General features: G+C 43.9%; 1 protein-coding gene across 1 annotated transcript in view; it reads right to left on the reverse strand.

Annotated features, from left to right (window-relative positions):
* Positions 1–24,735, reverse strand: part of WWTR1 (WW domain containing transcription regulator 1) — a 162,750-nt gene that overhangs the window by 19,262 nt on the left and 118,753 nt on the right. The window contains 1 exon segment of the mRNA XM_078668026.1: positions 14,825–15,054. Coding sequence (XP_078524152.1) covers positions 14,825–15,054 — 230 coding nt within the window.

Below are 24,735 nucleotides of genomic sequence, written 5' to 3' on the forward strand. Positions count from 1 at the left end.
ACTTTGAATGGGTAACCATGCAAAAACAATGCACACATCCATATCCTGCATACCACTATTCAAATTATGGCTGCAGAAAACACGTAAAGTAGAAAACAGCGTTGCAATTATTACTGTTTCTATAAAACATTAAAATAAGGCAACTTGAAAACCCTCCCCATGCCTCCTATTTAGTATTCACTGCACACGCATATATTAAATCAGGTTGGAAAAAATATTGATTAATGTCATTAAGTGCCCCAGTGGCAGTACAAGGTTCTATCCCCTGTAATGCAGACTCAGGGCAGGTCAGAGTGCACTGTTTCTGTACGTAAGTTAGATGTGATTAGAGAGCGTCATTGGTGATCCATGACAAAGGCTCTGGGTGCATGGTACTTCCTCAGAGTCATATCTATCTCAATGTCAGTGTGAGCAAGAACCATACTAGGCTGTGTGGGAGTGTAAATGCTGCAGAGGTGCCTAGCTGCATCCTTCTCGTTACCGCGGGCCCATCCTGGTCCCAATACCCTGAAAAATAGCACACACCAGGATAGTCCTGGTTCTACCAGAGCTGGCGCGGATCAGTGCACCACACACTTACTGTAGAAGAGTGATCCAGAGCGTGATGAAGTCACGGCCTACCATCTGAACAAATGCAAAAAGAACAATTGATGGAAAGAATGCTGATCATGTCAAACATTCACCCCAGTACAGCGATCTGGGCCCAAACCCATCGTTTTTTGGTTTCAAAGCCATTCCAGTTTAAACCCAGCCATATTCAATTTGTCTTGACCCTGTTCCTCATGGGAACAGTCCAGTCTGAACTGCCAGGCCAGGTACTCCCTGGACTGTAAACAAGTATCATGGGACTAGTTTCAGGGCATCACCCCTCATCAACCAGGCTAGCTTGACTCCAGTGGTATGGAGAGCACAGGACCCACGTCTGGGTATACCTGTTCCACTCGGGGTGACAAATGTAAAAATAACAATTGATGGACAGAATGCAGAACAATGTCAAACATTCACCCCAGTACAGCGATCTGGGTCTAAATCCATTGTTTTCTTGCTCCCCATGCCATTCCAGTTTAAACCCAGTCATTTGCAAATTAGTCTTGACACTGTTCCCCAAGGGAACAGTCCAGCCCGAACTGCCAGTCCAGGTTCTCAATGGACCGGAAACAAGCCTCCTGGGAACCATCTGAACAAGAAAGGTTCCTGTAAGCCTGTGAAGCTTGCCTGATGCTGACTATCCTGCTTACAGATTGCTCTTTGAAAGTATTCCTCATAGTCTTAGGACACATTTCGTCAGGAACATTGATAAGGGAGGTAGGGCTCACTGTGGTTGTGTCCTATCCAAACTAATACAGCACACCGCCTCCAGTAATACTTTCCTTCTAGATCAAAGGATAATTAAAGTGAATAAAGCAGACAGGTAATCCATCCCCTGTTGCACTTACTTGATGGTAGGGTGCCAATCGCAGGTCCAGGACGGAAGGATCTGTGTCAAAATTTCACAATGATAACATCACAACTTATCTGCCATTCTTATGGCTGTAACACAAGATGCAGGCCAACAGTAGCTCTTGTGTGGTCATATCTAGATAACGCCAATGGGCTCCAAGTCAGACACCCTTGACACATAATCGCCAATCTACAACCCAGTGAGGATGCTGCACAGACACAAGTCCTAAACCTGAGTGCGCGAAATGACATTACCCCGGGCCTGCAAGACCTACACTGGTTATCAGTCGCAAGAGAAATATCCATCAAAACCCTGTGCATACATACACCCAAATTAGTCCATGTGACGGAACAAATCGAATAAAAAAAATCAAATCAAGCTTTAGAGCAAAAGTGGAAACTTCAGGATAGGTATATTCAATTTACAAAAAACAGCATGGGCAGCATGCAAATCTATTCCTCACACTCATCATATGCTACTCCCTCATCTACCACCACGCCAAACCTGGATAACAATCTGCGAGTCTTCATCACGACACCAAAACACACCACTTCTTGATGACACTTCAACCATCAACCTTCTCCAACCATGCACTTCAACTGGAGTAACTACTTACTTGACTAACTAGAAAGCCCCTTAGGACCTCTTCAAGGGATATAACAGCCGTATAGCATATTTAAGGAACATAAAGAGCACTCATTAACATAGTCCGTACTTATCCTAAAAATCTGACATGGATCCCGGCCTAAAGAACTTTTTCCGGGCACTCCTACTTTAAGAACAAAGATCTGAGGTCATGTCTGTGCACAGGGTTCCAGCTAAGACTGCATTCATAAAACTAACACACGCTCTGTTCATAGGGCCAATCAAGGCATGCCACTGAAGCTTGGCCCGTGAAGTAAAAACGTTGGGGACCAAATATAGATGTATGGGAGCGAGGATACGATTCATCTTTTGATTTCTGCAGGAGCAAACATTTGAAGTCAAACAAGAAACTAAGTGTGTTCTTATGCAAGCAAGTTCTTTCTGTACCTGGCTTTCAACCATGGCGGGACTAGCCTCTGCCAGACTACGTAGAGAAGGCGGGTGAGCTGTCACGGTTGCCACATCGCTACAGTCATGTGCTTTCCGTGCACAGGAGGTGCATTAGTCCAATTGGTCAATTAAAGCAAACTACGACTAGACTGCAAACAAAGCTTTGATTTGTTAAATGAAATCTCAGGACTAGAAACATGGTGCCCTGCCTCATATGTAGTCATTTGGCAATCCTTGCCAGTCACCTGCACACCATGCCGTGAAGGTTAGAGGGTCCCGCCGAACATCTGATAATACCCGCTACACCAATTTTTTTTTAACTGATTAGCCTTTTTCTGCTGCCCCAGTCTTCTCCATAGATCAGAGAGTCAACTTTTTGGGTCATAGAGTGCATTATAAATGTTATTGTCATAACAAATAATTTTTGTGATAACAAATGAACCCAAAGTCTCTTTGAAATGAATATCGATCACATTTCTTTAAAAAGATTAGAAATTAAAAAATTAAGAAATAAAAAAATAAAAAAAATAATTTGTTGAAAAAGATTAGAAATGCCCTTAATGTAGCACCCAAACTTCCAATTTTCCTGAAAGCTGTGTGCCTAAGATAAGGACCTAATTTACTGGCCTCCTGTAACACATCTGCAAAGCCACTTTAACCCAGAGCACAGATTTTTCGCCTCTACTCCGGTTTTACTAGTTACTGATTGTTCAGTCTGTGGCATCTATCAAAAGTCAGATTTTTTTGTTAAATTGCGCTTCGGAGAGAAGAGGGCGGGAGGGAAGACACCAGCAAGCAGGCCCGGATGAGGAGGTGGGTGGGTGGACAGGGGCACAGGAAGTGTGGACAATGTTGCAGAGACAGAGAAGACAGCAGGACCCCAGGGAGCAGACAGCGGGGTCTAGATCAGGGATACTCAAAATACGGCCCGGGGGGCGCATGTGGCCCTCCTGGCCTTTACTTGCGGCCCCTGGTGAACAGAAGCACTGTGCTGCTGTTTACTTAACAGAGCAGAAAAATGAAGAAAGCTGCAAAACAAACTGGCATATTTTATTTACATCATTTACACATTAGCTAAAGTAACCATAAGGAAGAAAAGAAAGTTCCCTAGACAACTTATGTTTAGGAACACGTTTAGTTTTAAACTCTCTGCAAACAAGTGTATTTTATTAACATGCATGAGAGTATTATCTTAGTAAATCAGATTGTCACTGCACTGAGAGGCATTTATTAGCAGGTGCCAGTTTTCAAACGTGATCTTGGAAACGTTCATGGCTCCCCCATTCTGGGAAGAATGCTATTAGTGAACCAAGAGGGAAGTCATTTGTCAGGTGCACCTTGTGTGTAGTCTTGGTATATAATTGGAACACCATTATAGTTTATTAAATAAAACAAGAGAAGGTTTTGTACCATACATTTTTTATTCCCGAACTCGTGTATTTTAAGGGGCTCTCATATGTGTTAATGAGGAAATAATAGGCAAAGTGAAATTAACAAATTGCCTAGGATCACACAATTTCATCAAGTGAGGGAAACAAGGAGTGATACATTTTGCAATTTAGCCACCAGATGAGTATTTTTTCCCTCTCATGTTGTACATTGTAAGTTAATGCTTTAACTTAAATTCTTTATGAATGAGAATAGAGCATAGGTGGCAGACAGAAGTCACATGACGGCTCGGTTTGTTGTCCACACCATGCATCTGCTTCGGGTCCCCCTACGCTCACCTTTCATCACCCTTTCCTCCCATTGTTGGCATCGGTGCGGCCCTTGGGCATGCCACAAACAGTACTTTGGGGGCCCCTAGTAACTGTTGGCGAGTAACCTTGGTCTAGATCAAGAGTTTCTACGTGGTTGAAGGGGAAGGTGGGGTATCGCGGGGCAGGGGATCCAGGAGTGAGGGGAGATGATCCACTGTATGATAGCAAGGCTTGGAGAGGTGAGAGCAGGACCCAGGAGATAAAACAACGGGGCCCAGGTGAGAGTCCTGCGCGTCAGGAGCATCATTCAGTGTAGTACAGCTTTAAAGGAGTTGGAACCAAAAAACACACAAGGGTCTTGGCTCTTTACTCAGCACGGCTGAGCCAACGTTGGAGGCAGGACCAGGAGGCACAGGGGCTTTTTAAGGGCAACAGGCACAAAAGGATGACAGACCTAGAACATAATGACAGAAGGAGGATCAAGGAGGGCTGGAAGGACAGTGTGGTACAGTGGGGGAGACAAGGGAATGACAGTGGCCCCAGGATAGAGGACTCTGGAGTAGTATGTGTTGAGTTTTTCAGCAAAGCCGAAAGGAAAGTCGCGGCCCCCAGGCAATGGCGGCTCCTCCTTTTGAGCCGAAGAGCGTCGGCCCACTAACCAAGTCCAAAATGCCCCAAAAAAGCACCAGAGATGAAAAATAAAATGGTAATAAAGTTGATTTCATACCATTTTTCATCTTCCCCACCCCGAACCGAGTGTCAGGACATGGTGGGGCTTGTTGCGTGGTAGCATCAGGGAGGGGGCGGGCTGGCTGCGTGTGCACTTTTCAAAGAGTGCATGTCCGTGTAGCAGGCCGTCTTGAGACTGCCATCCAGACATGCACACTTTGAAAGCTCTAACCCAGCTATCTTAAGACAGCTGGGTTAGAGCAAGTGTATGGCTCCAGTGTCCTCGGGAGCGGTGAGAGAGGTAGCTCCATCCAATCCTGGGGCTGCATGAGAGCAATGACAGGATTGGTTAGGAGAGTTGTTATGGGTCTGGCGCTGGAAGAGAAGACGAGAAGATGGAAACCAGACAGGAGCGAGCAGGACGTTTGTGCAGGTGAGTGAGTTTTTTTTCTTTATTTAATGTGCCCCCCCCCCACCCATTTGCCCGCCCCACCACTCTCTAGTGCTGCCAGCCGTGACTAGCCCCAGGAGATGAACAGCAGGCTCTGTGGAAGGAAAGCTGGCTCAGAAGGTGATCTCACAGGGGAGAGGACAGCAGGGTAATGTGATGCAGAGCAGGGCCTGGGGGACACACAACACCTCTCAGAGGAAAAGGTGGGAGAGGAGACAGGGACCAGGAGAAGTCAGGGAGGAAGTACAATGGCACCCAGTGAGGTAGGACAGCAGGTACAGGATGGAAAACATGAAACTACGGGCTGCACAAGGAAGAAATGGTGAAGACAGTGGTCACCACAGCCCAGGGAGAATAAAAGTAGAGCCCGTGGGGTAATGACTGATATATGCTTCGGCTCGATCTTTTTCACTATCTTTTACCACACCCCTGTGGCTCACACAGACGTCAGTGCCTCATGCCCTGTGGCTGCGACGGAGAGTCTTCTCAGGACATGATGCGTTTTTTAATGTTTTGTACTTTTTATGCTGTTCCTAGAAAGTTATTCATTATTCCCATTCTTAAAAAAGTGGGTTTTAGGAGGGTGAGACCAGCTTTTATTTTTTTACAACTCCTCTCTTACGATACTTTTTACATGGGTTGCCATCAAACTTGGGGCAAGCTGTGATTAATCTTTGTATTGCAACTTATGTACTTGTTAACTTGTGTTTAGATTATCTGGGACATATCTTATTTGTCAATCTGTAACATGGAAGTTGTTTTATTGATGTTTGTATGACTTTTATGGTTTTATTCATAAAATGAATAAAGTTTATTATTGATTGACTGATATATGTTAAGTTGGCCTAATGGAAACAGATCATGGTGTGCCCATTGGACCTATAGTAGGAAGTGCTAGCTCGGCCCTGTGGAAGTTCTTCTCACTGCCTATAATGGAAGCTAGCCATAGTATGCTAACAGCGCAAAGTGGCAAGTGATCATGATGCGGTAACATGACACTATGCAAAGTGGTCAGAATTTGTCAACTAGGTATAATGGGAACCGGTTACGTAATGTTGAATGAGGCTAATGGAAACTAGCCATTGAGAACTACTGGTAACTAGATATGATGCAGGGATGTGAAATTCCTATAGCCTGACGCCCAAGACATCTTGTTTGGGGCCACCGGCAACAAGTTTTCGTGTGTATTTTGTCCATGTGACAAGTAGGTTCAACCCCCTGCAACACAAACCCTTTCACTGCCAGTTTGCAGTCCCACATTATGGATCAGGAAAGAGCACTGTCTGCAGTTAAGGTAATATTTTTGTCCCTATGTTAATGCTGTTCAAACTTGTATTGATGGTTCATTAATTGAACGCCTTTATTATTAGGGTGAGTGCTCTAAGTAACTATTGTAAGCTCTGACTGCACCGCTGACAGTGGATCCAGTATAAAAATGTGAACCCACGTTTTTAAAGTTTGGCAATATGAGGCTACGTATAATGCTCCCAGAATGCTCTCTGGTTTGATGCAAATATTTGCAGAAGCTTGAAAGCAAGATTGATGATTCTTTGCTTTCAAAATAAACGTTCATAAAAAAATGAAAGCAGGAAAAAAACATTTAGCTAAACTACTGTAAAATGTCAGGTACTATTTCTTTGCAGCATCATTCAGTAACATGTGTTGATGCATGCTAGTATTTCCCAAAAATATTCATAATGGAAAATCATTGTAACCAGTTTCAAAGAGATTATGGGAAACAAATATAAACAAGCATTGGCAAAGCCAGTTGGTCTGAAATTGATGGTCAGCTTTTTAGTTTTGTCTTTTGGCATGGTTTTTGTAAAACCTTATTGGTGTGGGCGCTGCCAGGTCCTCCTCATTATAACAAACATTAGCAAAAGCAAAAATTGTTTTTGTTCTCAAAAAGCATACACTGCCACAGTAGTTAATGGCACTGAACAAAACTACTTTGTGTGTCGATATACTCCTTGTGAAAGAGCAGCATGCTCTCACTCACAGTTAAGCCAGCCGATATAGAGAGAGAGAGAGACAGAAATGTAATAAACGCAAAAGGTCATGGTCAACGCCAGACCTAATTAGGGGCCCAATTATTAAAGAAAGTTTCAAAAGTGTACCCATGGTATATATCTTCTTGCAGTAAGTGCAGCTACACGGCTTTCATGAATTTGCAAGAATTTACAGAAATAGGACAAGAAATAGTACTCCTAGAAAATATTTCTGAACTGCATTTTAGCAAAAGCGCATGTGTAGATTTGCAAGTTCACTTTCCCTCCAACCACTGTTTTCACAACTCTGGAAGAAGGTTTACATTTGCCATTGTCAGGAATAAATTTCCAAAATTTCTCAGCATGGGAAAAGATTAGATAAGAATTGTTAAAAACCCTTAAAACATGCAAGTTAGTAGGTTTGCACAGACTCAAAAGGGCATTCTAGGGAGGAGCCAAGCTGGCGACCAAGATGGCCGCTTAGGCTCCCGGCTCCGCAGACCTCCTCCTCCTGCTACAAGATCCTGCCAGTTATCCTGTGCCTAAGCAACTCTCCCGGGTAGATGAAACGAAATAATGCTACACCGAGTGACCCCGAAAGTTCCACCTGCTTCGTAAACGGAGAAACGTCACCTTGAAGTTTGCGGCCTACATCAGCATTGAAGCCGGGGCCTCGAGTAGGAGTGCAGCCGGCTTCTAGTTGAACAACATCGGCCATAAGAGTTCGGGAGGAGCCGGTCCACCGGAATGGAAGCATATTTTGTCCAATCTTAACATCAAAGATCTGTATGGATTAGCGCCGAAATGGGGCAACTCAATGACACTGCGGATCAGAGCTTAATAATTGGTTGTCGAAGCCTGGAATATAATCGGCTTGGTGCCGTCTAAACTGCGACCCGATGGTTCCGGGCATATCCTGAAGACAGCTCCGCAATATCCTTGCATGCAGAGGGGTTGGAACGTGTGTCTTTGCTTCTAATTCCACTGGTCTATACCGAGGGCCCAGGGGTGGACCGTGAACGAAACGCGCGAAATGGCGCTCAATATCGACCTTCGTGCGAATCGGACCCGATCCTCCAAGAGGTCTGGGAAAATTCGAACGGATGACCTGGGACAACATATCCTATCTAAGGGATTTCCGAGGCCGGACCAGAATTTCCCTATCGAGGGGGGCCAACTAGTGCCGACCAGGGTTGAACCTACGCTTGGGGCTATAAAGGCGGCGATCGAGGGTCTTCATCTCTCTCTGAACTGGAAAGCCCAAGCCTTGGAGCACAAATTTGATGCAGTGGCTTTTGGACTGGGACATAGTGACATAGCTTTTGTTCAATTCAATGCCACTGCGGAATTAACGACATTCAAACTACCCGGACTAATGGCGGCCAAAAATCCCATAAAACGAGCGATGCGGGAGACCCTGGATTGCAAATCAGCTACGCCCCGTGTATTGGAGGTCCCGGTTATGTCAGTGCTCACAATATTGTTATCGACTGAGGGCAAATCGCACCAGGCAATGTATAGGATGACTCATGCGACGACTCAGGAGTGGCTCGACAGGGTGGCCCTTCCTCCCTTTCCGAACTCAGTGCACCTGGACTTTAAACAACATCCGTGGTTCTTATCGACACTGATGGGACCCAGTGACAATGAGACTGAGCAAGCCCAGCTGTTTCCGGCTTGCTACTGTTTTTTCGAATTTTTCAAGATGGCGGATGTACGGTTTAAGAACATTTGTGTATCTGATCAAACGGGTCAGGGCTGAGAACGGCCTATCGTTTCAAGACTTTTATTTAAATGGTGGTAGTGCAGGATTCACTTTCTAATGTTGGTACCGGGAGGCAGTGTAGGCGAGTAATGTATCCCCCGATTTTCGCTTGATAGTGAAATGATAATATATCCGTAATAGGGGAGGCTTAGAACTGGCGGCGGGGGAGAGGCCGGGAGCCTGTACGAAGGCCCTCCTCCACATACTTTTTTTAGTATTTGTAGATTAGATGGTGCGACAGGCACACTGCTAGTTGGGGATTGGCGTAAGCTACATGCAGGGGTGCAGGGTGGGGTGTTGCGCATGTTGCGTTTTTTATTTTATTTTCTTTCTTTATTTATTGGATATCTTGACTCTGTTCTTAGTATTAAGGTGCTGATGCGAGCTCTATTATTTTGATTTGTCCGTTTTTGCATACAAATGGCCGTACTTTATCCTGTTTACGATCTTAGTATCGAGGGGCGCAATGATCCTTGATATCCTAATTTTGTGGGTGGAGGGGCCTGCGGACGGCACGCATTGATAACGGCTAACTCCGCTAGTTTTATAATCCTGATTCGTCAAACGTGTGTTAGAATCTCAGTGTCCTGCTTTAACGACTGCCGATATTGCGACCTTTCAATTGTTCGATTCCTTGTATGTGTTGGACTGCATTGCACTTGATACGCTCTTATTGTTTTGTGTTTTTTTTTTATATAACAATAAAAAGATTTTTTTCTTAAAAAGGGCATTCTAACCCTGGAATTATTGCTTACCACTACCTTCAGCCCCAGTATGTAGATCTGCGGAAACGTGGCAACGTAAGGGGATTGCAAGTATTCATACACTACTAAGGTATAAGCCCTGGCATAATCAGGAGTATATATCCAAGCTCTTATATTATGAGATTGCTGCTATAGACAAGTAGATATTTTATTAAATTACATACCCCTGTGTTGCAATAAATAGGAATGCTGCAATGTTGTGCTTTCTGAGAATAACAAAAACTGGCAATTGTGTGCTAACAAAAATTTCAAAAAAATGCTATGATTTCCTGAGTGGACATACTGGTTATTGGCTATAAAAACTTCATGAAAAGGCAACATTTTAATATTAAGTAATATAAAACATAACTACCCAAATTACAAGTTTCAAGTCAAGCAAGCTACGCGTGCCTTCTCGTGGACTGCCACTTCAGAGATTTCAAGGTTCTCAGTTACATGAGTAATCTACACAGTCCAGGTTTTTACTTTCCCTTCTGGGACTTGTAGTTGTGGTTTTAGAACGAGACACAGAGAACTACAAATCCCATAATGTAAAACAAAACAATATCTGAAATTGATAATCTCCTCGCGAACTGAACAGGGAAATCCCCTAACCCTACCACATTCACTTCTATGTGTAAATCTTTTGGTGAATCTACCAAGTAAAGTGCAGTTCTCCTCACCCTCCGCCACACAGCAAAAACAGCGTTCAAATAAACTTGCAAAACGTAATCCCAAGCAGACACACTCCAGGACCGGCGTTCTTGCCCTGGAAGGAGTGCCTGTAGCTAGCAGAGCTGACTGCAAAACCAGCAGCTGCAGGTGAGGTTGAAAAGGTAACAAGAAGCTTGACAAAATAGCGCCACTCCCCTTCACCCGAAGCACTTTTCACCTCATTCATGTTGCCTAGCAACCAGAATTTAGTCAGTGATTTTCAAGAGGGAGTTTGTATCAATAAAGCAAGAGAAAGAAGCAAAGATGAACAGCTGGAAATGTGAAAAACCAATATGGATTCCTCCAGCAGCACACTCCCACCCACAGGAAGTGACGGTGGCTGTTACAAGAGACAAGTCTGACAAGGGTTGGCCAAAGCTGGCTCTGGTTACGTTGCTTGCTAGGGAAACGAAATAGGCACACTGCTAAGGTGACTTGTTGACTCCATGTTACCGGGACAAAAAAAAATTCTGTTGCGGGTTTGGCTATAGCAGGAAAGTGCATTCTGGGAGTTGTAGTCTTATTCGGTTTTAATTGAACCAGGTGGACCAACACAACTGAAAATGATCTGTAAAAGCCAAGTCTAGCAACGGAAAACCATGGCCTAGTTAAATGGAGGTTTCTGATCACGGACGACTGCATGCCTGACATATACTGCTTGAGCACACCGAGGAGGCAAAAACTGCAAACTTCTCGCTTAACTTACAACAGTTAAAGTATCTAATTAGCTCCAGGCAGGACAATTTAGATTAATTCAGAATTAAACAATCAATGCAACACTGTTGATTGGTCTCACGTCTGAACAGAGGGAGAGACTTTTCACACCAACAAGGGGTGAGGATATGGCGCAGTGGCCACAGCTGCCGCCTCAGGAGCTGGAGATCCAGGTTTGTGTCTCGGCGTCAGCTCAACCTCCAGTGATTCTGGGCAAATCACCTAATCGTCCCGTGCCGATGATCAGCGCATGGATACCCTCACGGGTGATAAGCCGCGCTATATAACTCTACAAATGAATTACAACAACTTGCTCATATCGTGCCCGCTATCTGACACTGCTCCTGATTTGACGACCATTGGGCTATCCCAGGGCTTTAAGTAGGCCGGGTCCTGTCGGCGCACCAGCAGGTCTAAAAAGCAGGTGCTGAGACGGGTCCCTATCGAGCTCTCCATTTTTGTCCTCAGGGTGGAAAAAAAGATATATCTTAACTGCAGCAGTACCACCCTTCATTGCCTTTGATGTACCTTTACAGGGACTCGCTAAAGTTCTTTCACAGTCTCACCATTGTAGAATGGAAGCATTTTCAATATGCTATACTACGTAGCCATAATTGTTGCTTATTTATCTTATGCAACGAACAAGCATTGACAAAGTCAATAGTACTGGCTTGTTGTAGGCGTAATGTTACCATTTGTATTATATATCTGGATGCAATGACAGAAGTGGCAAAATGCCAGTCGTCGGCCCACTAAGCTAAGCACAGTTTTTCAGCTTGCCTGTTTTTAAGCCACGCCCTTAATTACATCGGCCACGCCACTTTGGGAGACCCCCAGTTTTTTAACAAACCATTACTAATTAATTGCCTATCTTATTAGTTGGTTACTGGCATCGTCCTCCAGTCCTCACTCAGAGCACGCCCCCCTGCCCAACAGCTAAAAACCTGAGTGAGGTGCTTTGTAGTTCAACGCACCAAAAATGTTGTAACTCCAAGCCATAGCTTTAGCATATCAGCTAAACTTCATAAAAAACTATTTAGACCCCCCTCCAAAAGATCCAGTATGCCTTTACTAACTACACATGGATGCCGCCATCTTGGCTCTGGTAGCACCCGGAAGTGGTCTGCTGTTCAATAACAATACTTCACAAGATTGTTGAAGGAAGAGAGGGAGGGAGGGAGAGAGAGAGAGCGTGAGAGTCCCTTTCTCACCCTTAGCTGAACACCACTAACAGCCAACCGTGAGTTGTACCACGTGAAAGAATGTCGTCATTTTTTATTTATGTTATGAAAGAGTCACCTGCTGCCCGGTTCAATGCATACTTGGGTTTTCCACTCGATGTCGCTTTTCATGCTCTTCCCCAATGCCCATTTTCACTGTACCTCACTGAGGTTCTTCCTCAGATTAGTAGGAAACTCCTAGGAGTGGTTGCGGGTGTAGCCTCCATTCCAGCCCTTACAATTAGCTCTTATTTACATCCTGACCCAGTTTCCATCATACATACACCTAATTATGAGGCGAGTTCCCGGGCGACCAGCCACTGCAATTACCTTATTATTCAGCTAAAGTGCCAGGGGCCCTTGTTAAATGAAAGGAGCCATCCAAGGTGGAGCGGACAAAGCAGTTCATGCCCAATCTAGTTTTGATACACAACTATTTTGGGATCTTGACACTGCTGGGCTAGCTGCTGGATTTTAGTCACAACACTGTGAAGGCACCCAGCAAACTCCCCGTCACCCAGCCCCCTCGACTCAATATAAAATATACATTGTAAAGTCATAATGTAGGCAAGTAGGCACAGGTCAAGCCAGATAAATACTTTGTCTTGGCACACTTCAACATTTGATTAAAATAGATTGTCTATTACAGGGAGGCACGTGCCTTCAAAAACTCCTTGGACCGGTTTCACAAAGACTTTGCTGTGACGTACCTCTTGTAGTGCTCTTGACTAACTTCTAAAATACAGCAGTAAGATATTTCCAGTCCTGGGTGCTCATGCCAAAATCCTTGTTAATCCTGCCTCTCCCAAAAACAAATATTGATTTTCTAGTTCACATCATAATCGAAGCTACAAAAAGCTTTTTCCTCTACAGCTAACTGAAGTTTCTTTTAAATCTTTACAATCTAAGGAGATTACGTTTGCGAAGCAAAACAAATAAAAAAAATCAGAGCAACTGTTTCAGTAGAACAGGGTTTATTTGAAGAAAACCAACACAGCCCTGCTGTTTTGTCTTCTCTCAAGAATCAGGTGTTGGTGTGGCAGGGCCTATGGTAAACACTATTCAAGGCAATAAGTAGGGTTAATTGATATGGAGTTTGTTGTCTCTTTTGAGATCCCCCTGGCTGCACACACAATCAAGAGACATCAGTCTAATTCCAATAAGTCAGTAAAACCAGAGAGAAGAGTTGAAGAGGAACAACTTAAAAGCAACCCCCTCAAACTTGGTATCATACTTGGAGAAGTGTGGCGAGAAAACACCTCTCCACACTGCCATCCGAGACAGATAACTCTGCTATGCCACCATAGTGGTGGTACTCAAATTCAAGTAGATTGCAGTGTGTTCCGGCTGGACTTACCAAACGAATTATGATAAATGACTGCCAGCTACAAGCCAATAAACATCACTATACCATCCTTCCCTAAACCAGCCTTGAAAAAGGCCTTGGCTTACTGGCCACATGGTCGAAACACGTGTCGGTTGTTCTCCTTTTTTCTTTGGTTTATTTCTGGCAATAAATACAGAATATCTTATTGAAAACATACATCGGATTTCAGGATTTATTACCCCAGGATTTTACAGACATTTAAAAGGCACAAACCTATTGTATGTTCCGATCAATTTTCCTCAATTCGGTGGTTCTTGGGTGAAGCCACCAGTTAGGCATGTGCATATTACAAATTGGGTCCTATCCCATTGTGCGTGAACCCCGGCAGCACCCACCACTCAATGAGCCAAATAAACCAAGAGAAAGTCTCTGGAACATCAATAGTTGTGACCTGCTGGACTCCGTGACGTCACTCAGCCTACCAACAGGATGGTTCATGACTGTAGAGTATGTGGTCTAGAGAAATAAAGCGAAAAGGTAGAGGACTTAAAATAGTGTGTGGCCGTCTTCCTGCTGGGCAGTGCACAGCATTTTCACTTCACTAGTTCTCCTGTTTGAAGTAATTCCCAAAATAATAATTTTCAAAAGTGTAACCAACTCAGGCAATTGAGTGGTTCAAGTGCACCCTTAGTGATGATGTCCAGAGCCAATCTGGAGATGGTTAACTCAACTAACAAATTAGTGATTTCTAGGCAGTACTTTCGCACTTTCCTTTTGAGAATGAAGAGGTGGTATCTGGAGTTAAATAAAACATACTATGTCCCAAAGCCAGTAACTCTACAATGGGCATAGGTCTTCTTTGCAGACAGAAAAAGAGTGGAAGGGAAGAACCTTCTATCATCTCCTCTAGGCCCCAATAGCCACAAATATCCTGGAAAAGAGGCAGGTGACGCCCCTTTCAAACTGCGCTCTAGAAGTTCTGCATTACAAATGGGGTGTTTGTGCTGTAAGGTTAGGTGCAACATTTCGTCAGTCAAAGTTTCCATTGTGTTGCCACATTGTTTGCAGATTTGTACCTGTCTTAGAGCTCTTCTTGGCGCATCCGGATTCTTTCCCGCTCCATCTGGATCCTCTGCAGCCTCAGCTTCTGTTGCTGCTGTTGCTGTTGCTGGCTGGTCAAGGCGTTGGACAGGGACATCAGACCTGCTTGTGCATTCTGGGTGGGGTGGTTCTGTTGCGACATAGCGGGACTGGAGGACATTTGAGGCTGATGCTGGTGGTTCATCACTATAGGATAGAAAAATTGCAATGAGGAATTACTTTTGATGATGTGTATGTTAACGTACACAAATAAATTGCACTTATTAGTTGGCCAACTTCCATTTGAGTTATTTAGATGTATTGTACTGCTCTTAACTAAGCTAAAAAAAAAAGAATAATATGCAGGACAAAATGGTAAAAGCTTCCTGACCCAATGCAGAGCTCTTCCTTGTAATTGCCGCTGTTAATTTTCTGCTATGTTTAACCTGTTTCTGGTGTTTAGAGCTCATTAGGCAGAAGAAAATACTTGAGAGTAAAGGACCAACTGAAATTACAACAGGAGAGATGGAGCTGAGCCCAACAATATGTATACAAAACAGTGATGGATGCTTGAATTAATCTCAGCCACTGGTCATAACTCGGGCTGCATCCCAATCAATAGTTATTTTGCACACCATGCCACCTCAGTTTGGACCCAGCTATATGCAAATCAGTCTTGACCCTTCCTCAATAGGAACTATTATATCTAATGGTATCATTAGACACTAAAGTCGGCACTGTGTACTACTTGGCCAACTAGCCATCAGCCGGGCTGCAAAATCCCTAGTTGGTGTAAGTGCCAGACTGGCTACTGATGGAATCCAGCTGATTCAATCACTACAACTTCTTCAATCCATGCATTGAGCTTCTAGTGCGAGCAATCATTTAATTAAGAACAGCATGCCTTGATTTCAAGGAGTCTACACGAAAACCTGTACATACGTAGCACAAAAGCTTAAAATCTCTTCTGGCCCCTCAGGCCCAAGTAGACCAAACATTTTTTTTTGGACATACATAGTAAATGGGAAGCATTCAGCAAGTGCTTCTATGAGTTTGCTACTTCAATTTGGAATTCTTAACCTTGCTATATACGAGTTTATCACACTAATTCCACCATTAGCGATAACAAATAAAACGCCTGTAGCTCTCTATTCCCGCCAAAGCCAAAACCAGCTCTCACCTCATCAACCTTCCCTATTCTTCATCCTCTCCTTCTTATTCAATCTGCCGCTCTCCTGTCCAGGAGTAGTCTCCATTGCTGCGCTGATATTATGCTCTACTTGTTGATGTCTCTTGTAAGGACCGGTGCATGCGGTTCCATCTCAGTGTTTCATTTTGAATAATATTATCTCCCCAGTCTTTGCTCTCTGTCAGAAGTAAAATAGTGACTGGCGAAGAGCAGCATTTAATGCCAAGGAGAAGTGAAGGACATCGAAAGAAGGAAAAGGGTTAGCAAAGTTGCACCATTCATACATAGATGAAGGAGTAAGTCAACAAACTATCTGTGACATCACAAAATGACCTCAATCAGTAGTTGGCTTTCGGTTCTGAAAATATGTCTAATGTTATTCATAATTTTCCCCGGTCCAACCGAAGTTTTTTCAAGACTCGCCTAGCCCTACTGGGACCACATGAGGAGGTGCAACACACAGACACAAGAATGGCATCACTCCAGTTGATTCCCTCAGGCCACGCCAATTCCCTACCTGAAGTTACACGGTTAAAGTTAAATGGAATATAAGTATTTGTTCAATCTTGCTCATCCTGGTGCTGTGAAAATGGCTACCGACGCTTGGTGGGAATATTCCAATCCATCACTCCTTATCTTGGAACCTTCTAGATATTCACACCTTTTAACTTACTACACCGAATCTTCCATCTTAGGAGAATGGACCAACTTGAGGTCCCAAGTACAATAACTTCAAAGCATAAGTAGCGTAAGTCCATCTCTGCTCGGCAAAGCCCTTACGAATATAGTTTCAAAACCATGCACAGAAAATCTCTCTTATAAAACGAAGACATTCTGAGAGCTGAGGAACATTGAAGGAGGAATTGAAGTTTGGGTGCCATAACCCAATTACCTTAGAAACAGCAGAACTGAAACATCCTCAATGTAAAATAGCATGTACCAGAATCATCTATCCCAACCTCAAAGATGGCCAGAAGAACGTAATGAGAGTTGTTGCTCGCAGATTGGCTTGGACAAAGCGGTATATGGGTCTGGATAGGGTGGGAGAGAAGGCAATTTGTTCCAGTTTGAAGTTAGATTTGAAGAAAAAGAGGGCTAGCGTATAAGTTATTTTTAAGGCTTAAAGCTTTTAAGACTGCTACACAGAATGGTTCAACAGGGGCTACTGTCCATATGTCCAGATGGTTATTTTCCAGAACACGCAGGACATTCACACGTTTTTCAGTCCATGACCACCATGGTTTCATGAAGTCCCAGAAGGAAGGTCTGTTAAAGGAAATAACATAGCAGATCCCACTTCTAAGCGGTGGCCCCTCCATTTCAAGTGGTGTCAGAGCCACCAAGCGGCAGACCCTGATGGTTGAGGAACCTGTGGCTCTGTCATCAGGAACACCACCTTCCACACACACTTATAAGTGGCGGAGACCCCAACGTGGGCAAATGGCACAGCTGCAGTTTTTAGGGTTTGTCCCACTCACACCCACCTTTAAATGACCCCGAGCTTAACTAAATGTGGTTTGCATTCATATCCCTCTTGAGGCTAAATAACATTTTAGTCCTAAAAAGTTATCAAGAACGGGTGTGTTCTTCATGTCTTATGGACAACATTCCAGGCTTCAGTTGCAATGAAATAAAACATTGGCACTGGTCTCCTGGTCTGTATCATCTTTCTAGCCCTTCTTAACGCCAACTACTGCTGGAGCAGAGAATTCAGCCAGGAACATGGAGTCTCAGCCTCAATGGTGATTCACTGGATAGAGCTTTACATGGCACAGTAAAGATATTAAACCTGCAACTATGTCACTTTCTCGGAGACGCCAGCCTTAGAAAGAAAAAAAAACTATGTCCTCTTCTCAAGGAGGGTGTCAAGCAACTTCTCATTGTTTTGATTGGAGCATGCAAAGCATATTTTCTGTTGCACCTACCAGTCATTATTGTTGATGAGCACTTAATGCGGGCCAAATCTTAGGAATTTCCAATAATCTAATCTGGCTTGGTGTCTGCAATCGATTTAGATATGGGAGCTGCCTGTTCCTAAGTTTTCCTCAGGCAAAAGGGTAATTATGGCGTAAGATTGATAGATGCCACCACAATGGGACTCACATGGTCTCTGGTGCACGATAGTAAGTCAACAATTCTCAGTAATAGTTCTATTCTATGTCACAAAGACTCAACTAGCTTTGAACAATATAGAGTCTGACTCACCCCATTTACAGTGCAGGGCGCACAACTGCCCTCAGAAACCATGTCTAGGTTTTACAACACCTCCCCCTCATCCTGCCGCCCCCCAAAATTAAATTAAAAACATTCCCTAGAATAATGGGTGGTTCAGATTAATGGCACCGCACACATGCCACCCTGACAAGTTGAATCTTCCTGCTGTGGCCCACACACCTTTTTAATCCTGACCCCAGGATGTCCCATTAAAATGTATCTTTAGCATACCAGGTAGTTCGTTTTAACTTCACCTACACCTTCCTCACTTACTCCCTCCAAGCCTGGCTCATCTGAAGGTTTTAGTATACCTCACAACTACTTCATTAAAACATCCCTGACCTCCTCCCTTACAAGGAGGGCGTTGTAGCCTACACTGCGACTAGGTTCGCAAGCGAGGAGGCACCCGATGATGAAGCATGCCACTTTCGGGTGGGTGAGGTAATTCGTCCTTTAAAAAGGGACTCCCCTGCACTCCGTTGTTGCAATTTTGAACCAGAGTGGCTTGTGTGTGGTGCCATATTGATACGAGGAGAGTCGCCCGCTGCCGGTCTCTAAATCTCCGCAGGCCTTTTTGTGTGTATCGAGGTTCAGAATAATGCCCTCGAAAAATTCTAACAAGGGGCAGAACTGTAACCAGATTGCAGCTAGAGCGAATATGTTTGAAACACGTTTCGCAGAACTTTGGGGATTTCATCAAACTATAGGGAAGAAATGCATTCTACGTCACGGTCAATTCTTTTACTTCCACTGTTGTCTGCAGAGACCAGCAAGATGCATGTTGGCTAATTCTGGGAACAACATTCTGGGCCGTGAATTATAAATAAAATACAAGCATTGGTGAGGAAAAAAATTAAAATGAAACCCATCACAAACTATACCAACATTGATGTGCTGTTCAAAGCACCAGCTTGTACACCGAGAAAAAGCCTCCAGCATTCGTAATACGGAGGAAATGAGTCTCTGTGTGGTAAAATGATTTTGCAAACACAAAGCTGTCTAGATCCTGAACTTACAGTGGGGCTTAGGATGACAAAGACACACTTCTTGAAGAAAGCGTTGTGCAAGAGGACTGTTGATGTTTCAGGCCACCTGGATTCCACGTGGGGCGCGTCTTCGAGGGTTAATCCACAGCCAGAGAGTAACTAGATCCTGTTCAACAGTTTATATTTCTGTCTGAAACCTTATCTTTGGGAGTGTTCAGATTTTAAGCAGAAATGTTTTTTAAAACCACTCCCTGGCTGGAGCACAGACAAATTCTTGGCCAGTAGAGCGAACACTGTGCAGAAGCTGAGCGCGGTCACAGAGAAACTCATTTTCACTTAAACTTCTAAAAAAAGTTACTAGAATGTTAGAATGGTGTCAACCACATCTGTCTTTTTGTATTTTTGATTCACAGCCGTCCTTTGACATTTCTAGCAAGTAAAATTGGAGACAATATCTTCATAGGCTTCTGAATTGATATCTAGACCAGCCGCGGCCCGTGCAGGTAAGCGTGGTGGGGCCGTGTGGGGGGTATTTCGACGGACGATGACAAGGGAAAATTATTTATTTAATTTTCCCCTCGCCATCTTCCATCGAAATTCCCCCCCCCCCCCCCCCCCCCCCCCCCCTCCCCGCACTGGCTGCGACTGATCTAGACCACCAATATCACCTAACACTTTTAGTTAGGGTACTCAAAAATCAATTTATGGGCAATGGGTAAGCCATTTTCCAAAGTCTTACAGGAACACAGAGCAGACCTGTAACACTTTAACAACAAAAGCCTCAACCACACACTGACAAGACACAAATACAACACAAGTACAAATTACAACTCATAAACCGAAACACCAGTTTAGGACAGAATCCCTGCGAACAGGACAGAAAGATACCAGACTCCATTAAGGATGAGAATAACAACTTAAGATGCTAACTGTAACAAAACGTCCAGGTAAAATATGCTTGTCACTACTCTAAGTGCTGAATGTAGAAACAGCTTTGCATGGTGGTGGGTGAACGTCCTATAAATTCAGTCATGTCTCTAGTATCCTTTATCAATCCACATTCATGGTTTTCTTTGAAATGTTCAGCACCTGAGGATGGGTCACCTGGGTGCCTTTCCCACCGTGAAACTTCATGTTCAATGTTGCTTACCGTTGCATGCCACATTACAGAAGTAAGGCCACACTCTTTTTAGGTCGAGCCTAGGGGCAGCGTGCATGTACTGCGCGCTCTGCGAGGCATGCTGTAATTAAGTATACAGTGGAAGCCCTGCCCACTCTCCGCCCATTTTTGTCATTGGCTTGTGTCATTGTACTTCTTAAATGCTGGCTTTTGATTCGTAAAAAGGCTTGTCAGTCCCTCCATGGTTCCTCCTTGTCTGCATTTGTTACCGCCCATAATGACTGGACCTTTTACTTGGCTTGTTTCACGGTCTGCGTTATAAGTGGGTGAGCACTATTTTGTTTATTGACACTGGAGACAATGCTGGCTGCTTTTTTTTTGCATTTGCATTCAGAGCGTGGCGCCCGCTTTAGAGATAGAGCGCGCATTTTTTATTTTTGTACTTTATACTGAGCGTGGGGCCCGCTTCAGGGACACCGTGCTCAGTTTCATCTTTTTTTTTAACTTTAATACTGAGCGTGGTGTCCCTAAACCGGGCGTAGCGCTCTTTTTTTTGTTTTGAAACTTTGATAATAAGCGCAGTACCCGCTTCAGGGACACCCCGCTGAACCAGGAACAGCTGCTGCTATCAACATGTTTCGGCTTCTTCGCTGCACACTCCCTCCCCTCAGCAAGTTTGCGCTCGCCTCCTCTATTGGCACCCTCCCTCCCTCGCATGAGGCTGTGGGGCTATGGGCCATTCCTAAGAAGTGAAAAGAAGCATTTGTAATACAATAGGTCTCGCATTTACGCTACTTTGAGCTATTGGCATTGTAAACGAGAATGTCTTTTATTTATGTTTTGGTATTTAAAGCATAAATAGAAGGCATTGTCATTTACAATGCCAATAGCTTAAACTCGTATACATGCGAGACCTATTGCATTGCAAATGCTTGTTTAAAGGAGGCTTCTAGGGAGAGCTTGTTCTTAAAGAAGCATTGCAGGTTAAACTATCTCTTGCTAAAGTCTGCCTTGCTCTGCTCTGTCTAGTGGGTTGGCACTATACATCTTGTAGAGGTAGGAGGCCATCTTTGCTCCAATTTTGTTCCAAGCATACAGGATATCTTTGACAATGTGTCCTTCATTGGAGCAGCTTTGGATACATGGGCTGTTCAGGACTTGCTTGCTGAAAAGATGATGCCATTATAGGTTGATTCTTGTGTTCTGTTAAGTTTGTAATCCTCAAGTATGAATTTTCTCCCCCTTCTACAATTTGGGGCATCTTTTTCCTTGGAGTTAGTCCATGATTGAGTTGTTTTTGAGGGTCGGTGGGTTAAATCATTCTATTAGTTGGCGTTTTAGACTTTCTGGCTTGGAAGGCTTGAGACAAGGATGATGCATGTTGCAATTTCATGCGATTTCTTATCAGTTGGCTTGCGGGTGCCCGACTGGGTTCTGGAAACTGGTGAAGGAGTGAGTAATACGTTTGTTTGCTGGATAAGACAGTTTAAACATAATTGTGATGTAACAAACCATGGATTTAAATACTAAATTGTATTTTATTGTGAAAAAAGTCTTGCTTGTCATGTCTGTGGCTGATTATCTAGGAATACTGGCAGTATTTTAGCAGAGATAACATTTGGTTCATTAGGTGGTACAATTTGTGGTACAGTGGGTGGAATTCCGCAGCCATTCCTTCGAGCGGGCATGTTACCCTGAAGCCCAGAATAATTGGTCCCTTAGGCCCAGAGATAGGACTGTGAGGTCAAGAGAGAAGGATTTTTTTAGGGAGCGAGTCGTGAAACCTTTGCATCAGAAGAGTGGGTTCTGAAAAGGAAGACCATTAGTTCCACAGGAAAGCACTTGGGTCGCGGAAAGTGTATGGTTTAGTCACCAGGGATGGATTTTAGTCATAGGAGGGAGAAGCACTCTTTGTCAAGTTAGGCAAGTTGATGAGTATAGGATGGTTTTGCAAGTTAATGCCTACTTTATAAGAACTGAAAAGCAGTGGCCCTGTGTTGACACTCTGTCCTTAGTATAATTACAGCACAACCTAGAACAACTGCTTGCAGCTCTCTGCAAAAAGAACAATATGTATCCAATGTGCAGAGACATTCAGTCCAGAAGCCAATGGATTGTTTTCAGTGATCTGTCAATATTCCAATATTGCAACTTCTGAGTGAAGGAAGGGGCTGGATCATCTTCTTGTTCATCACCCCCCATCGCCCTTTATTATTCCAAAGTCTTGTGCTTGGTGCTTATGTCATGTTGATAGTCAGGGCGTTGGGCTGCAGCTACACTGAGTGGCAGCCATTTTGAAGACGCAGGTGCTGGCAGAAAATCACTGGCTAGAATGTTAAACCTCTTTTTACAAACCAAACCTACATCTTTGTCTGCAACCACCAGTTTTTTTAATCTTCCAAATAAAAAATGCAAAACAAGGAGGAATCTTTTCTCCCTTATAGAGGCAAGCCGTGCCTGAGGCTGTGCACCATTCTAGGTGCAATGGTGTTCCATAAAATAAATATGAACATATAGATTGCGGGATTTGTTTCAGTGAAAGTAATAAAGGGCTGTAAAATATTATGAAAAAAAAACAAATGTACCTAAGAGACTTACCACATCCTACTACTTAGCAGGGTATGCAACACAAACAACCTTGTGGAGTTCTATGAAGCAGCGATGCTCAATGAACAGAAACGCGTGTTTGACTGTAATCCGGAGAATATGGTTTATTTTACAACCATCTGTGGTCTGCTCACGTCACAGGCTCTTTCCGCCCTCTTAAGCTCTATAGTTTCAGTCTTCGATCTCATCACTAAAAGCCACGTGATCTGGTCTGCACTTAGCACCAGCAGACGTGCAGGTGACTTTCAGATATTCACCTGCATCGTCCTTGCTTCTTGCCTTGCATCTATGTTGCATCAAAATAAGCCTAAGCCATTCCCCTGCTTTGCCATGCTTCCTCCCTTAGACTTAAATCAGGAAAGAGAGACTGCAGTGTGAGGAACTCCTCATGCTCCCTATTGAGGCTTTAGTGTGCATTTAACTCAATAGAGGCGACAATGACATCAGAGCCACTCCGAACCCATATCCACTTCCCAGCTTACACATAAACGTGGGACGTTAACACTGTTTTATGGCTCCCCTAACCTCCGCCTACACAAATATTGGTCAGTTTGACGTCTAAGCCAATCCCTGCACCACCCATGCTTCCAGGCCTAGACTTAATTCAATGGACGAGAGACTGAACTTCTCTGTCCACTTAAATGAGTATGGGTAAGAATGATTTTCAAGTCACTACCATGCTTCCTGACTCCCGGTTCTAGCAGTAAGATCAGATGTAAGTCCACACCCATTGCCTTGCTTCTTGACTGTCCCTGTAAGAGTAGAAGTCAGACAGAAATCCAAGACATGCTCCTGTAGTCAACATGCTTTCTCTGACATGTACCTAGATTAGAAGAGGTCAGAATGAAGAGTATGGCACTGGATTCAAGCTAGCCTGGCAGATGAGGGCTGCTAGCCTGAAACCGGTCCCAGGATGCTTGTTTCCGGTCCAGGGAAGACATGGCTTGGCAGTTCGGGCTGGACTGTTCCCATGAGGCACAGGGTCAAGACTGACTTGCATATAGATGTGTCTGAACTGGGGTGGCGAAGTGAGCTAAAAAACGATAATGGATTCAACCCAGATCTGTGACTGGGGGGGGGGGGGGGTCTGAAAAGTTTCAGCGTTACGTCTATTATCTCCTTGTGTTTACTATTGTTTTCTCCCCTTGCTTCCTGACCTGTACTTTCATCTGCAGTGGAGACAATGGCGATAAAGGATCTCCCAATGCCTACCCATGCTATGCTGAAGGTGTCTATTTCAAACTTTTCTTCTATTGTCCCATGATGCCATCTTTACCCACGGTTTGTTTTCAAGGATACCATGATGAGTGAGTGCATCATTTTGCGTTATACTGTGCCATATTTACAATATATAGAATTATCGTTAAGAGCGAAGCTTGACTTGTCTAAGATGGAAAATATCTTCGTTATTTACATTTTTGCCAAAGTTGGACTAATAACGTGTGTGGCCTGGAAACCATTCTCTTTCCACCAGACGGTGTCTTTCAGGTAGCAAATGGAAATAGGTTGTCTTTCTTTATATTTACATTTTTATGGGAAAATATTGTTATGATATTGTACATTCTTATATTTGCATAAGTTCTATTGCCTGGTTCTGCCTTAGATTGTAAGGCGGAGGGCATTCCATAAAAGTCAGTTGCTACTGACACCTTGGATTGGACTGACACCAGGTTGTGCCTGCAATAAAGGTTATTTGGAAAAACCTCCCTATTGGCGCCTTGAGGGTGTCTTCCTTCATAACAAACATCTATGTCCTGGCCCCATAAACACCC

The sequence above is a fragment of the Lissotriton helveticus genome, chromosome 11 (assembly GCF_964261635.1).
Source record: "Lissotriton helveticus chromosome 11, aLisHel1.1, whole genome shotgun sequence".
Lineage (NCBI taxonomy): Eukaryota > Metazoa > Chordata > Amphibia > Caudata > Salamandridae > Lissotriton > Lissotriton helveticus.